General features: G+C 37.8%; 2 protein-coding genes across 3 annotated transcripts; one reads left to right on the plus strand and one right to left on the minus strand.

Moving 5' to 3' along the window:
* Positions 1-2,064: 2,064 nt before the first annotated feature.
* phf5a (PHD finger protein 5A) lies at positions 2,065-5,433 on the plus strand. The gene is made up of 4 exons (XM_016453357.1): positions 2,065-2,228; positions 2,624-2,647; positions 3,613-3,779; positions 4,730-5,433. The coding sequence occupies exons 1-4, from the start codon at positions 2,177-2,179 to the stop codon at positions 4,817-4,819; spliced, it is 333 nt and encodes a 110-aa protein (XP_016308843.1). The 5' UTR covers positions 2,065-2,176; the 3' UTR covers positions 4,820-5,433.
* A 420-nt stretch (positions 5,434-5,853) lies between these two features.
* LOC107663181 (thyrotroph embryonic factor-like) lies at positions 5,854-13,072 on the minus strand. Of its 2 annotated transcripts, none has more exons than XM_016453354.1 (5): positions 12,824-13,072; positions 10,187-10,555; positions 9,765-9,973; positions 7,843-8,054; positions 5,854-7,703 (listed from the first exon to the last, which is right to left on the minus strand). In XM_016453354.1, exons 1-5 carry the CDS (start codon positions 12,897-12,899, stop codon positions 7,682-7,684), a joined length of 888 nt encoding a protein of 295 aa, XP_016308840.1. In that variant the 5' UTR covers positions 12,900-13,072; the 3' UTR covers positions 5,854-7,681. The 2 variants fall into 2 exon arrangements, with proteins under 2 accessions (XP_016308840.1, XP_016308839.1); XM_016453353.1 differs by lacking the exon at positions 12,824-13,072 and adding an exon at positions 11,065-11,593.
* Between the last annotated feature and the right edge of the window lie 975 nt (positions 13,073-14,047).

The following is a 14,047-nucleotide window of genomic DNA, read 5'->3' on the forward strand; positions in this document are numbered from 1 at the left end:
AAAAAAAAATAAAGATGGTATCTGAAAGTTGCGTTTGGTGGTCAGTTTGTGTTTAAATGTATGTTTCTGACTAACTTTTTGCACTTTTGATGTTATTTCTAGCGAGAAATCAGTATTATAATAATTAAATATTCATTTAGTTATCATCAAAACTCGTTCTATTTTGTTGTAGATCATTAAACCGTTACGCTGCCTCAGAAGCCTGTCTGAACTCAGTTTCATGAGGTGCCTTCGTGCAAAAACGCTGCCTGCAAAGTCGTTGCCTCATTAGGCAGCGAGGCAGCAAGTCATCTGCCAAGGCTTTCAGACGCAGCTCAACGGCTCTGCTACAAACATACACCTTTGTTTACATTTGTGTGTTGCTCGGCAACCACTTTGTTGCAACCACAACCGATTCTGAGGAACTACATTGTTTGGTGGAAGAATACTGTTTTTAAGTCATTACACTTTATTTGCTCTGTTTTATTTTGTGAAACCTTACTACATATATGGAATAACCGTTTTATAATAGCAATAAGCCCCATGAAGTTATGGTTTACAGTGAATTTATAACAGCTAAGGGGGTTTTAGGCACTCTGCTTCTTGGGGCTTATTGCTTTAATTGGATATATTGGATATAATTATATCTTTATACCATAAAAGCTATACAGTAGCAGGCAACAGTAGACTACGCATCTTAGCTAATATAATATACAAACAACAATTTCATACAATAAACAAACATTACAATATACAAACATTTATATAAAAAGGTAAAAAAATATATAACTCCAAGCACAGATTCATAATATATTAAATAACGCTTTACAGTAAGGTTCCATTTGTTAACATTAGTTATTCCATGGTCTGTCTGAATACTGGATTCCAATTGGCTGGCAGGTATGCAGTAAAACCGTTTAATGCACAGGTAGTTCCAAGTCAGTTTAATCACTGTTCCATATTAATGCGCTGCTTTAATTGATGCACACAAACACACACACATCACTCGCACTGTCGCACACAAACACACACACACACACAGAGAGAGAGAGAGAGAATCATTCAAAATAAACATCCCCATCAGAATTTGGACAAAGATATTCGATAGTGTCATGCTGCCTATTACCCTGTATGGAAGCGAGATCTGGGGTCCAACGAATAACTACACACCCTTTACGGTCGCCGTGATTTTGCCAAGTAAGACATGTTCCTGGATCAACATCTTTTGTGATCAACATAACTGTCCAAAAATATAGACTAAACCCAATCCCTACCCATAATTTATTCCTAAAATCAGAGGGAAATGATAGCTGATTAATGCCTGCAGAGCGGAGTTAGGCCGTCTCCCCTTAAATCTAATCATTTAAAAAAGAGTTTTAAAGTTCTGGATCCACTTAAACTCTAGTTCTGAAGATTCTCTTCATTTTAAAGCACTAAAAACACACACAAAAAGAGTGCTCAAAAAAGTCATCTTTGTGTAATGGTGTCAGATCTGACTAACAAAGCACTCTATATCACCAACCCTGAAAAACATGGAAGAATCAAAGAAATTATGAATGAAGAGAAGGAGACATACATACAGCATTGGAAAGAACAAACCAAAGACCAAAGTCATCTCCAATGTTATTTGAAACTCAACAGAGAGTGCAGTCTGGCTGACTATCTGGTCTCAGTCAGGAATATAACACACAGACATTTACTGACGAAGTACAGACTGAGTGACCACCAGCTGGCCATAAAAAGAGGACGACATAAAAAGACGTGGTTACCTAAAGAAGAGCGAATCTGTAATGAATGAAGATCAGGATCAGTTTAGACGGAGGAGCACTTCCTCCTCCACTGTGACAAATCCTCCACCTGACCTTTTCCGGTTTATATTATTGAGAATGTAATTTTATTGGCAATGTTTGGATAAGATTTCGCCATGAAACACATGTCTGATATCTTTAGAAGTACACATTTGGTCTAATACATACATACTTGCCTTTAAAAAAAAAAACTCTACCCTAACCCTACTCTATACCCTAAAAATGTAATGCATGACATTTTGTCACTTATGATCATGTGTTATTGCGTCCAGTAGGTGGCAGGAAGACGTTGCGGAGCCTTCAATCCAAAACATCAGAAGGAGGAAATTCGGAGGTCATCGCTGCATCGCCGCTAGTGTCTGGCTAGCAGTCTGCGTTCGTGCTTTATAATGGCCAAACATCACCCAGATTTGATTTTTTGCAGGAAACAGGCTGGAGTCGGTAAGGTTTCTGTTTATTAGATCTAGATTTAGAGTTTAATACCTATTTAATATAACTGTTATTTGTTTAACATTTATAGCTAACAATACAGTGACAATGTTTGCTAGAGCTAAAATCAGATGAATGAATAGTCAAATTAAAAATACAATTGGAGGAGATTAATTTATTGCTTTAGGTAACCGTTAACAGCTTAACCAGATATTTATTTTGAGAAAACGCTGGTATTGTAGCAAGTTAGCAACAGATGGAAACGTGCTTGGTCGGTTGTTTACAGCGCCTCAGTAGTTGGAGGGCAGTATTGTCAGCATTTTTTTTTTAAACTTTTGCTGTTTTGTTCATTTGCAATGTTTCAGTTTGATACGTTGAATCTAATTGGATCTTTCCTTTCGTTGCAGCCATTGGAAGACTATGTGAAAAATGTAAGTTTTTGACTTTATTGGTTTGAAGCTTGGCCTTTTTTTTGTTGTTGTTATTACCAAGAAATCTCATATGTTTTCAGTGATTCCCCCCAAATATTCAATACATTTTCACATGTAATACACTAAATAAATAGTGTCCAACAGTAGCAAAAAAACAAACAAACATCCGTTCATATTTTTCCATAAAGAAATTAACAGTGTTGTAAAAAATAGAACTACCATGAGCTTCAAGGCTATTAAGTGATACATATATGCTGCAATTCTGTTTGATAAGAATGGTGTTTCTTCATTGTTGTGCTCTTTAACTCGACAAATGTCTGTTTCTTTTCATTTTAAGGTGATGGCAAATGCGTTATCTGTGACTCTTACGTCAGGCCTTGTACACTAGTTCGTATTTGTGACGAATGCAACTATGGGTCTTACCAAGGGCGCTGTGTCATTTGTGGAGGTCCTGGAGTATCTGATGCCTACTACTGCAATACAGCGCCTCAGTAGTTGGAGGGCAGTATTGTCAGCATTTTTTTAAAAACTTTTGCTGTTTTGTTCATTTGCAATGTTTCAGTTTGATACGTTGAATCTAATTGGATCTTTCCTTTCGTTGCAGCCATTGGAAGACTATGTGAAAAATGTAAGTTTTTGACTTTATTGGTTTGAAGCTTGGCCTTTTTTTTGTTGTTGTTATTACCAAGAAATCTCATATGTTTTCAGTGATTCCCCCCAAATATTCAATACATTTTCACATGTAATACACTAAATAAATAGTGTCCAACAGTAGCAAAAAAACAAACAAACATCCGTTCATATTTTTCCATAAAGAAATTAACAGTGTTGTAAAAAATAGAACTACCATGAGCTTCAAGGCTATTAAGTGATACATATATGCTGCAATTCTGTTTGATAAGAATGGTGTTTCTTCATTGTTGTGCTCTTTAACTCGACAAATGTCTGTTTCTTTTCATTTTAAGGTGATGGCAAATGCGTTATCTGTGACTCTTACGTCAGGCCTTGTACACTAGTTCGTATTTGTGACGAATGCAACTATGGGTCTTACCAAGGGCGCTGTGTCATTTGTGGAGGTCCTGGAGTATCTGATGCCTACTACTGCAAAGAGTGCACCATCCAGGAGAAAGACGTGAGTAAAAAATTTGGCTCTGCTTAAGTATTGTTTGACTGGCTGATGCTAAGTCTATATTGCCCAGTATCAGGGATTTTTCCTCTGTCCTTGGATTGCTGTTTAATCTCATATGAATAAAATATCAAGTGTAATTATTGTGTGTTTACATGCATGTTTTTTATTACGTTTCTAAAGAACTGTCTGTTTCATTGTTACACAGAGGGATGGCTGCCCCAAGATCGTGAACCTCGGCAGCTCGAAGACTGACCTTTTCTATGAGAGAAAAAAACACGGCTTCAAGAAGAGGTGAAGAAACAAAGGGATTTTCTTTGTCACAGTTTTTCCATGCAAGAGTTTTCCATTTTGTTATCACGTTGTTACAATACATTTTTTAATGCTGTGATGTTGATTATGCTGTTCTGTTTGATTTTGATACTTCTAATACTGCATACTTATAACCTGCAGTCTTCTAGTATTTACCTGGCTATTGACAACCTTTAAATTTTTTCATTATTAGATGATTAGATGCTTGTAAGAATGAATGTTTTATCTTTATCAACTTTTGGACTTAGCAGCTGGAAGTATTATAGAGATTTCAAGATGAGAGACCTGGGCTTATTTATAATTAAAAGTCCAGCATTATGCATCAAATCATTCTGGGCATTATTGATGTTTTGGCTACACAAACCGTATCCGGTGTTTAATTCGAGGTAGCTCTTGTGGCTTCTCTCAGGGGCACAATGTCACAGGAAGGAAAGACATACCAAATATAGATTTTACTAGTATAAACACAATCTTCTTATTGTCTCTTTAAACACATTATTGTATCAGCAAAATCCAATATTGATCAATCGTCAAATTCATATGTATCAACATAAACCAGCTCCAACGTGTATATATTGAATAAAACTTATTTTTAGCTTGCATTTGCTCTGATTTGCTCTTAAATGTGTGCCTTGGCCCATCAGAGGGATGGCTGCCCCAAGATCGTGAACCTCGGCAGCTCGAAGACTGACCTTTTCTATGAGAGAAAAAAATACGGCTTCAAGAAGAGGTGAAGAAACAAAGGGATTTTCTTTGTCACAGTTTTTCCATGCAAGAGTTTTCCATTTTGTTATCACGTTGTTACAATACATTTTTTAATGCTGTGATGTTGATTATGCTGTTCTGTTTGATTTTGATACTTCTAATACTGCATACTTATAACCTGCAGTCTTCTAGTATTTACCTGGCTATTGACAACCTTTAAATTTTTTCATTATTAGATGATTAGATGCTTGTAAGAATGAATGTTTTATCTTTATCAACTTTTGGACTTAGCAGCTGGAAGTATTATAGAGATTTCAAGATGAGAGACCTGGGCTTATTTATAATTAAAAGTCCAGCATTATGCATCAAATCATTCTGGGCATTATTGATGTTTTGGCTACACAAACCGTATCCGGTGTTTAATTCGAGGTAGCTCTTGTGGCTTCTCTCAGGGGCACAATGTCACAGGAAGGAAAGACATACCAAATATAGATTTTACTAGTATAAACACAATCTTCTTATTGTCTCTTTAAACACATTATTGTATCAGCAAAATCCAATATTGATCAATCGTCAAATTCATATGTATCAACATAAACCAGCTCCAACGTGTATATATTGAATAAAACTTATTTTTAGCTTGCATTTGCTCTGATTTGCTCTTAAATGTGTGCCTTGGCCCATTTAAGTAAAGGAATCTGTGATATGTGATTTGAGATTGTATAGGCTTGCTAGGCATATGCTGGTCAAAACCTTTTGGGAATTGTAATTCAATAAATGTTAGGTAATCCTAAATGAAATGTGATCACTTCTGAAGAAAACCACCACGAATGGCTGCATTCTTTTTCAGACTGGAGTTCATTTGGTTCAGCTTAGTCTATCTGCATATCACACTGCCTTCTTTAGCCCCACCCTCGGTGTTATGCAACTTTTTTTTGCCATCTGTCTGTGTTACACAACGCTCCTCTCCCATCTGAAATCTGAGATTCAGTCATAATTCTCTGAGGCATCAAAGCATTATGCACAATGCGTATTGTTATAAATGCAGGACATGCAAGCAAGGCACATTTTTTAATTCTTTAATATGTACAACACAAAACATCTGACAACAAGATGCCGAGGCAATATCTACAAGTAAAAAAAAAAAACATTCATAAGACTTACAAAGAGAATTCATCCCTCCCAAAAGAACAGTAACAATTTGAAAAACATTCAAATCTGACAAAAAGATTTGTTACTGCAACAAAATTGGCATCTCAAACTCATGCAACTGAGTTTTCTTCTAGTTCAACAGAAGAAATGCTTCTTGCCAGGAACAGTCACTATTCCTTTCAGAACAGCCATCAAACTCAGTTCCATTTTATTGTCTTGTCCCTCATCTCACATTTCACACTCATCAGAAAGGACGCTCAAGGAGAAATGACAAACCGTAGGTGCATTTTTAAAAAGCGCCTACAGACCACAAATATGCAAAGTTTAAACACCTGATTTATTTGGAGTCGTTCTGTGTTTTTCAGTGTTCGATCAAAGTTCGCTTTGGTCAAGATTACGTTACATATGAGATTCCCTCTCCACAGAACACCTGAAAATGGACAAATGTGGTCACATCATGCGAGTACTGCAAAATTAAACTTTGTAATAAAAGTTAGCCTAATTTCCACTTCACACAATGAACGGATAACACACGATATTGACTGTTTGTGAAACTTGACTCTGCCTTCTTTCTTTAATGATATACGTTTCAAAATCACAGAGACAAGTTGCACAAAATATGTACCTAAAATGCAGGAAAGTGGCATTGCCTTTACGAGAGGTTTGAGTTTGGTTTGTGATATGTAACACACTAGGCACCCTTTATAAACAAGCGCTCTGCTGAAGTCACTTACGGATTCATATTGACTAATCTATGAATGGTGTGGTTCACACTGCAAAGCCATTTTTGTAAAATATTTGAAGTTATCTGAAAAAATATACATCATATGATACATATGAAAAACTGTAACGGCACTTCATTTGTTTTTCTAAGTTCTAAGCAGATACAAGATCCGTCACATGTACAGTGTTATTTCTGTACATAAACTGACCTCCATGGGTCCCATAAAGGGCAAATGACCATGGTGAAGTAAACAAGGTATGATTTTAGAGAATGTACTCACGTTATTATGAAAGACACTAAATGTAAACCAGATCTAAATATTTTTTTAAGTTTCGCAGATGTACAGAGCACATAATTCCAGCACTTGCTGACAGTAAGACAAAAAACATATTTTGCAGCACAAAACATGATCAATTTACAATTCCTGCTTACAGTTTTGTTTCCGTTTTAACAGTTATTTGTAATGATACATTATTAATGTGATACATTCTCCCCGTATTTCAATAATGGCATCTTGTTTCTACTTTTGCAGGCAAAATGCACCACTTGGTACCCTGTACCAAATTTGCCAAAGGAATTCTTAGAATTAATGTAATTTTTCAGAGAAGTCAAAGATAAACATGCTAAAGATATATAAGAAAGTACATTGAAGTCAATGCCAGTCATTCTTTATGAATAAAGACCAATGACATCCAATAAACATTTCCTAAAACTACTTTGATATTATAAAACAAGAACAAGAGAGGGGAGAACTCTTTTACCATGGTGTATTACAAAAAATAAAAAAGACTTAAAAAGCTCTATTGGATATACATGGGTGTGCTTTTGAACTGAAGTAAGATTAAAATGAAGGGGATATGTTGATAATAGTGCTTGACAGGATTTTTTAAAAACATGAATATCACTTAGCTCTACAGTTTGACTCATATATTCATTTATCTCCTGCTTTCTCCTCTTCATTCCACACCATTATTAATTTATTGCCTTTCATAAATGCAAATAAATCAATAATTGTTTAGAAGTCTTCAGCCGGTGCACTTGAAAAAGAAGAGAAAAGGTTGTTAATCACCACATTTTTTACAGTACTACTTCACCTATAAGAGTTGCTGTGTTTTAACTCTGAGTGGGGCTGTTTCGATTATGTGTTTATAATATGCGTGTACGTTTGTCCCTTACAGCGGTCCGTATTTGGCTTCATAATGTGCCACAACGTTCTTGAAGCGCCCAAAGTCCTTGCGCAACTCTGCCACTTCCTGTCTCAAAGCGGAGTTCTCTCGCTCCAGAAAGGCTGCTCGTACTGTGATCTGATTCTCTTTTAGGCGCCTGGCATCTCGTGAACGTTTGGCTGCAATGTTGTTCTTCTTCCTCCGCTGCCAGTATTTCTCGTCCTGAAATAGTGAGTGGACATAAAATCAAATGTTGTGGAACAAGATTTTTTCTCTCTCTATTTTGATAATGACCCTGTGTTGTTAGAAAATACTAGAGCCCGACCGATATGGGTTTTTTGGGACCGATACCGATATTAGGGAGTTAAAAAAAAAACGGCCTAGATCGGTCGGCGCCGGCCCGCGAATTTAACCACCCGTAACTCCCGAACCCCGGGGGCTATCCACACGGAGGTGGTCTCATTCGAAAGAGGGCCTCGAGACGTACACTCGATTCGCGTTCGAGAGGGTTCCTTGAGCTGAAGAGATCCCCCGAATTTGGTGCGGATTCGCCGCGCCGTTACGGAGATATGGCCGTTCAAAGTTTCAATGGTTTTCCATAGACTTAAACTTTAAAGCGTTTCATCCAGGTCGCCAGTAGCAAACAATGGAGCGCGCTCTGCTGGACAAACTAAGTAATTACACCATTTCAAGCATTTTATCTGCATTATATGTTCTGTAAAATTTGTTTTCATATCGGCGGCATATTCGCCGATACCGATATATCGGCGACAGGCTCATATCGGCCGATAATATCGGCAAAACTTAAACTTAAAACTAATTACTCGCCCTCATGTCGTTCCAAATCTGTACGACCTTTGTTCATCTTTGAAACACAAATTAAGATATTTTGATGAAATCCGAGAGCTTTCTGTCCCTGCATAGACGGCAACATAACTGACACGTTCAAGGCCCAGAAAGGTAGTAAGGACATTATTAAAATAGTCCATGTGACATCAGTGGTTCATCTGTAATTTTATGAAACTACGAGAATTCTTTGTGTGTGCAAAGAAAACAAAATAACGACTTTATTCAACAATGTCTTCTCTACGGTGTCAGTCTTCAATGCGCGTTCACGAGAGTACCACGACGCATCCGTGTGCATTCCTCTGCCTGTAAACTACGTCAGAACACCGGCTCCTGCGTCAGCAGCACCACACGCATGCGTCATGGTACTCTCGTGGGCGCGCATCGAAGACTGACACCGTAGAGAAGACATTGTTGAATAAAGTCGTTATTTTGTTTTCTTTGCACACACAAAGTATTCTCGTAGTTTCATAAAATTATGGTTGAACCACTGATGTCACATGGACTATTTCAACGATGTCCTTACTACCTTTCTGGGCCTGGAATGTGGTAGTACCATTGCTGTGTACGCAGGGTCAGAAAGCTCTCGGATTTCATCAGAAATATCTTAATTTTTGTTTTGAAAATGAACGAAGGTCTTACGGGTTTGGAATGGCATGAGGGTGAGTAATTAATGACAGAATTTTCATTTTTGGGTTCACTATCACGTTAAGTAAAATGTTATACAATATTAAGGTCATATTTAAGTCAGTGCTATTTTAGTGTTTTTGAGATATGAATATAGTTTATATTAATATGTGACCCTGGACCACAAAGCCAGTCATATGGGTCAATTTTTTTAAAATTGAGATTTACACATCATCTGAAAGCTGAATAAATAAGCTTTCCATTGACGTATGGTTTGTTAGGATTGCTACAAATATACCCAAGCGACTTAAGACTGGTTTTGTGGTCCAGGGTCACATATTTTAAATAAGTTTTTATTTTTATATTTTCAGTTTACACTTTTAGTTAGTTTTAGTCATTTTTTGGTCATTTTTACCAGTTCTTTTTTAAACGTGTATACAGGTTCGACTGTGTGTTTACCTTATGTTCCTCAGGCACAAACACTTTCTTTGCTTTCTTGATCATAGGCTGAGGCTTCAGCTCCTCCTCGGAGAAGCGATGTTTGCGAGGGTCGAACAGTTCACCTCCGGGTATGCTGGACAGCACAATGTCTGTGGGATCTGGCTCATAGGGGACCTCTACCTCGATATCATCTGGATTAATGGGCTCTGGCGTCACACGCTCCTCATCTGTGGTGAATTAGTAAATTCCAGTAATGAAATTAAATCAAATTCTAGTTTCATTAGTTTCAGACATTTTTGCTATTTAAACTGAATATGTTTAAATATCACTTAATTGTTGTTGAGTCTTTAAGTTGGATCTTCATGATAAAAAGCTTGACTGTGTAATGGATTAAGTGTGTTGTGACAGAAAGTACACTGTGTTCTGTTTTCTCTGCTGACCTGATTTGGTGGCTGTTGAGCTAGAGCTGGATTCCGTGATTGTGACCACTTCCTCCTCACACTGATCCAGTTCCATGACTGGCATAAGAGAGATTGCTGGGGCTGTCTTGCTTGTAGAGGTTGTGGATGATATTTCAGTTGTCAGTTGTGCGTTTTCTTTCACAAGACTCTTTTGCAGACCCTCATCCTCTGCGGCAAGAATGCTATTCTCCATGAGAAACTCCTCCAGATCCATGTATTCCAGGTGGAAGGTCTCGCCATCATAGGTAATGGTCTTTTCCCAGATGGCAGGTGTTAAGGCAGCTGATGGTCCCATTCCACTGACCCCTTCAGAGTCCACATCCTCAAATATTTTCTCTTTATCATTTTCTGTCATATAAAAACACAGTAATGTTTTGTTCAAATTCCAAATCTACACGTAGTTTACATTAGGCAGACTGGCAATGGTCAACAGAATAAATTCACCTTAAAAAAATCAAGTTAACAATATGACTGGTACGTTAAGTAATAAAAGTCTAATAAGATTTAGGAGTGCCCATTTGGAAAAGGAAACAAAGTATCAGTTTCATCTTGTGACTGGAATAATCGGTTCTTGCAAAGAGTTTCGTTCAAATAACCGGGGGAAAAAAAACATTCATTCACGAAGCGGACATCACTAGTTCGATCCAGTTTTTCGCTAGAATGCAAAACATTAAGGCCGTGAACCATGTTATAAATAACATAAATAAACACGTTATATATTTACACAACGAGAAAAGTGTCCTGGTCTGTTTTATATTAACATACATGATGCATTCGACAATAATTCGGCGATAGAGCGAGCACAGACAGCAAGCCTCTGCGCAGCCACAAGCGCCGACTGGTGCAGAGCCACTTACCGTCATCGCCTTCGAGAAGATTCGGTGGCGGAATTTCCATGATTTTCTTTAAAACTACTGGAAAGGCAGGAGAAGGAGCATCAGAGTCTGCGTCTATCGAGACGGAAACAGGGTCCACGTCCATTTTGACCGATGCTGTCGTGCCGCGCGTAAGAATAGCGTAACTTTAAAGATAACTTGAAATCCCTAACTTAGTTACATCAGGAAAATGATAATAATGTCTTCAATGCCTTATGTGCTAAAAAATCTAATCTGAAATCAGTTTACACCCTTCCTTTTCAGACTCTACTTCTGTGTTTGACCCAATTTTCCAGTTAGTTACAGGAGAGAGTGTTTTAATATACACACGATACACTAGTTTTTGGATGCGGATAGGTTGGTTGCGCTCGCTTCTCATGAATATTTAAACAGGCGCGATGACACGGAGGTGTGTCAGTGTGTCGTTGACGTCAAAAGCGACTCCCTCATTGGTCGGTCAAAACGGTTACATATATTTTCACAAATGTGTTAGAAAAGCGTGTCACGAGACCCATATTGATACACTGACACAGTTGGGTTTAAATTGTGGGCATATATATACCATATAAAACTTTAAAATCACATGCCTTTTAAACTTTTACCAATTTATTCCACTTAAACTCGCTTTCATAGTACGAGTGACCTTCAAGGTCACTTTTTATTAAGCATTAACTTAATCAGCACTAATAACACAACAGTGTCAGGGATTAAAACAATACTATGCCTCGTCATTGCAACTAATTAGCTCATGTCCCGCGGGAGAACTGTCTGTGTACCCATATCTTAACCAGTTCAAGGCGGGTTTTGGCGCATGGCCTCGCACGTGCACTCATGGCAGTCACAGTGTGCATACAGACATGATACAGACCAATCACGAAGCAGCAAATGTATAGGAAAAATATCGCAAGTTTCACGTGTAAAATGAGGATGCAAACAGCTTGCCCTTGGGTTTACGAGAGGTGATATGCAATTTATGTTATTTCATGCTCTATATTTTGTTATATATTACATACAATACATTATAAATGAACAATCTGCGATTGCATTCCACAATCTTTGTGTATTATGCATGTATTTTTGCACATTTTATTTGCGGTTGCATACTTTTTTAATATTTGTTTTTGTTATTTTCGTCTTTATACCAATTACAGGTTCATATTGTCCAGAAGATGACTGAAATAAATCAAAAGTTGTACATTTCTGCATCAGATTTAGCAAATTACTTGGTGCAACAACAATATCTTTACAAAAACTTTTATGACAGTCCGCATGCTGTCAATATTCAATAAGACTATGCATAAGATAATTATATTGGATAATTTTGCTAAATACATATATAAATTAGAACAGACACCACGTAGGAACAAGCCACATTATTAATAGTTTAATTGCAAATACAGTCTGTTTTGCCACTTTTAGTAATGTATCCAAAACCTTGTGTTAGCAAACTATTTCTCAATGCTGTTGACACTTATTAATCATAAAAAAAGTTCACGTTCATCTAAAATAATGCATTACTTAGTGCTATAAAACAGGAAATTCAGTCAATGTACGTCTTATTTTGAACGCATGTGCCACTACCTAAGTACCATCTATTAATGCATGACATACGTAGTATCTAATATCACAAGTACAATCCTGCAGTATACCAAATGTGTCAGTTGCACACTCTATGGTGGGAATTCGGGTAAATTGGTGTGTTCCAATTTCCCTCTATTGAGCCAATAGAGAAAATTCTTACCGTTGTCATCAAGCGAAGGGACAGAGAAGGGGAACTCAAGCAAGGATTTGCATATTTCCGGAATTTCTGAAGACATCTCAAAACAGTATCAGTTTCTCAACACCTGGGGAAAAGCTGGATGCAGGAGACGCTTAATCAGAGCTTCCACTTATTCAAACTGTCTCTCACATTAAGAGTAGTTTGATGCACCAAGAATTCTCAAACTTTTTATTGCGGTCACAAGGTCTGTCGTATCCACGAAGTTACTTAACTAGTCCCGCCTCAAATCGCCTTATTTCCATAGGGATGAACATTTTGACCAATGGATATCGTTTCAGTGTGCATGTTGTTTAATAGTTAATGAGGCGCGGTAGTTTATTGGTCATTCTAGCCGTGTGCATTTACTTCGCGAGCCAATAAGAATGAAGACAAGTTATCTAAGTCTAAAACATCTGCGTGTCAGTATTATGAATTGAGGGCAGAAATTCAGTTCAGTTGCGCTATCAGTGTCATTCACTTTTCAGCGACTGAGAGACCTTTATGTCTTGTTTTTAAAAAGTGTTAATAATTAGTAGGATTAAGATTTCGGAATAAAAGATTAAATGCAAATGTAAAGAAAATTAAACGCTAGCTAGGTTTGAAATATTTCAGAATATGTACTGTATTCAGGTATTGACTATTGATGAATTGCATTCTTCATAGGTGTGTAGTATCAGCATGTTTCCAAGCATTTATCTACCATCTTTGACCTTACGACGCCGATATCCGGCGCTGTTCATCTGGCAGCCGGCAGGGTTGTGCGTCTAATGGTCCGTTGTTTTGTTTGTTTAAGTGTTTATTTCCGTTTTAGGACTTAACCACAACATGCTTTATTTTTTAAATTCGTTGTGGTTTGGCGTGTGTGTACGCGCGAAGATGTTTAGTTCACAGCGACAGCGATCGTTTTTTCCTGCTGATCACTTTGTTGGTCGGAGTGGCGTGCACTTTTCTGCTGGGGCAAGCTAACACCACAATGCTCTCCCGGGAATACATCCTGGGTCTGCGCGCAGCTGCCGGTTCTGTGGACCCAGTGTGTGACATCCCTGTGGAATTGCGGAGAACTACCCGCGGGATTGTGCGGAGCCTAGTCTTCGGTGAGGAGGACTAAAACGAAAAGGGGTAAGCGTGGAGGAGTTAAGCGCAGGAAGAAACGTGGTTGGCTGACTCGGTCACTGACGAGTATCTACGGCTCAGTGGCCACTCTGG

The sequence above is a fragment of the Sinocyclocheilus anshuiensis genome, unplaced genomic scaffold, assembly GCF_001515605.1.
Source record: "Sinocyclocheilus anshuiensis isolate Anshui unplaced genomic scaffold, SAMN03320099.WGS_v1.1 scaffold2321, whole genome shotgun sequence".
NCBI lineage: Eukaryota > Metazoa > Chordata > Actinopteri > Cypriniformes > Cyprinidae > Sinocyclocheilus > Sinocyclocheilus anshuiensis.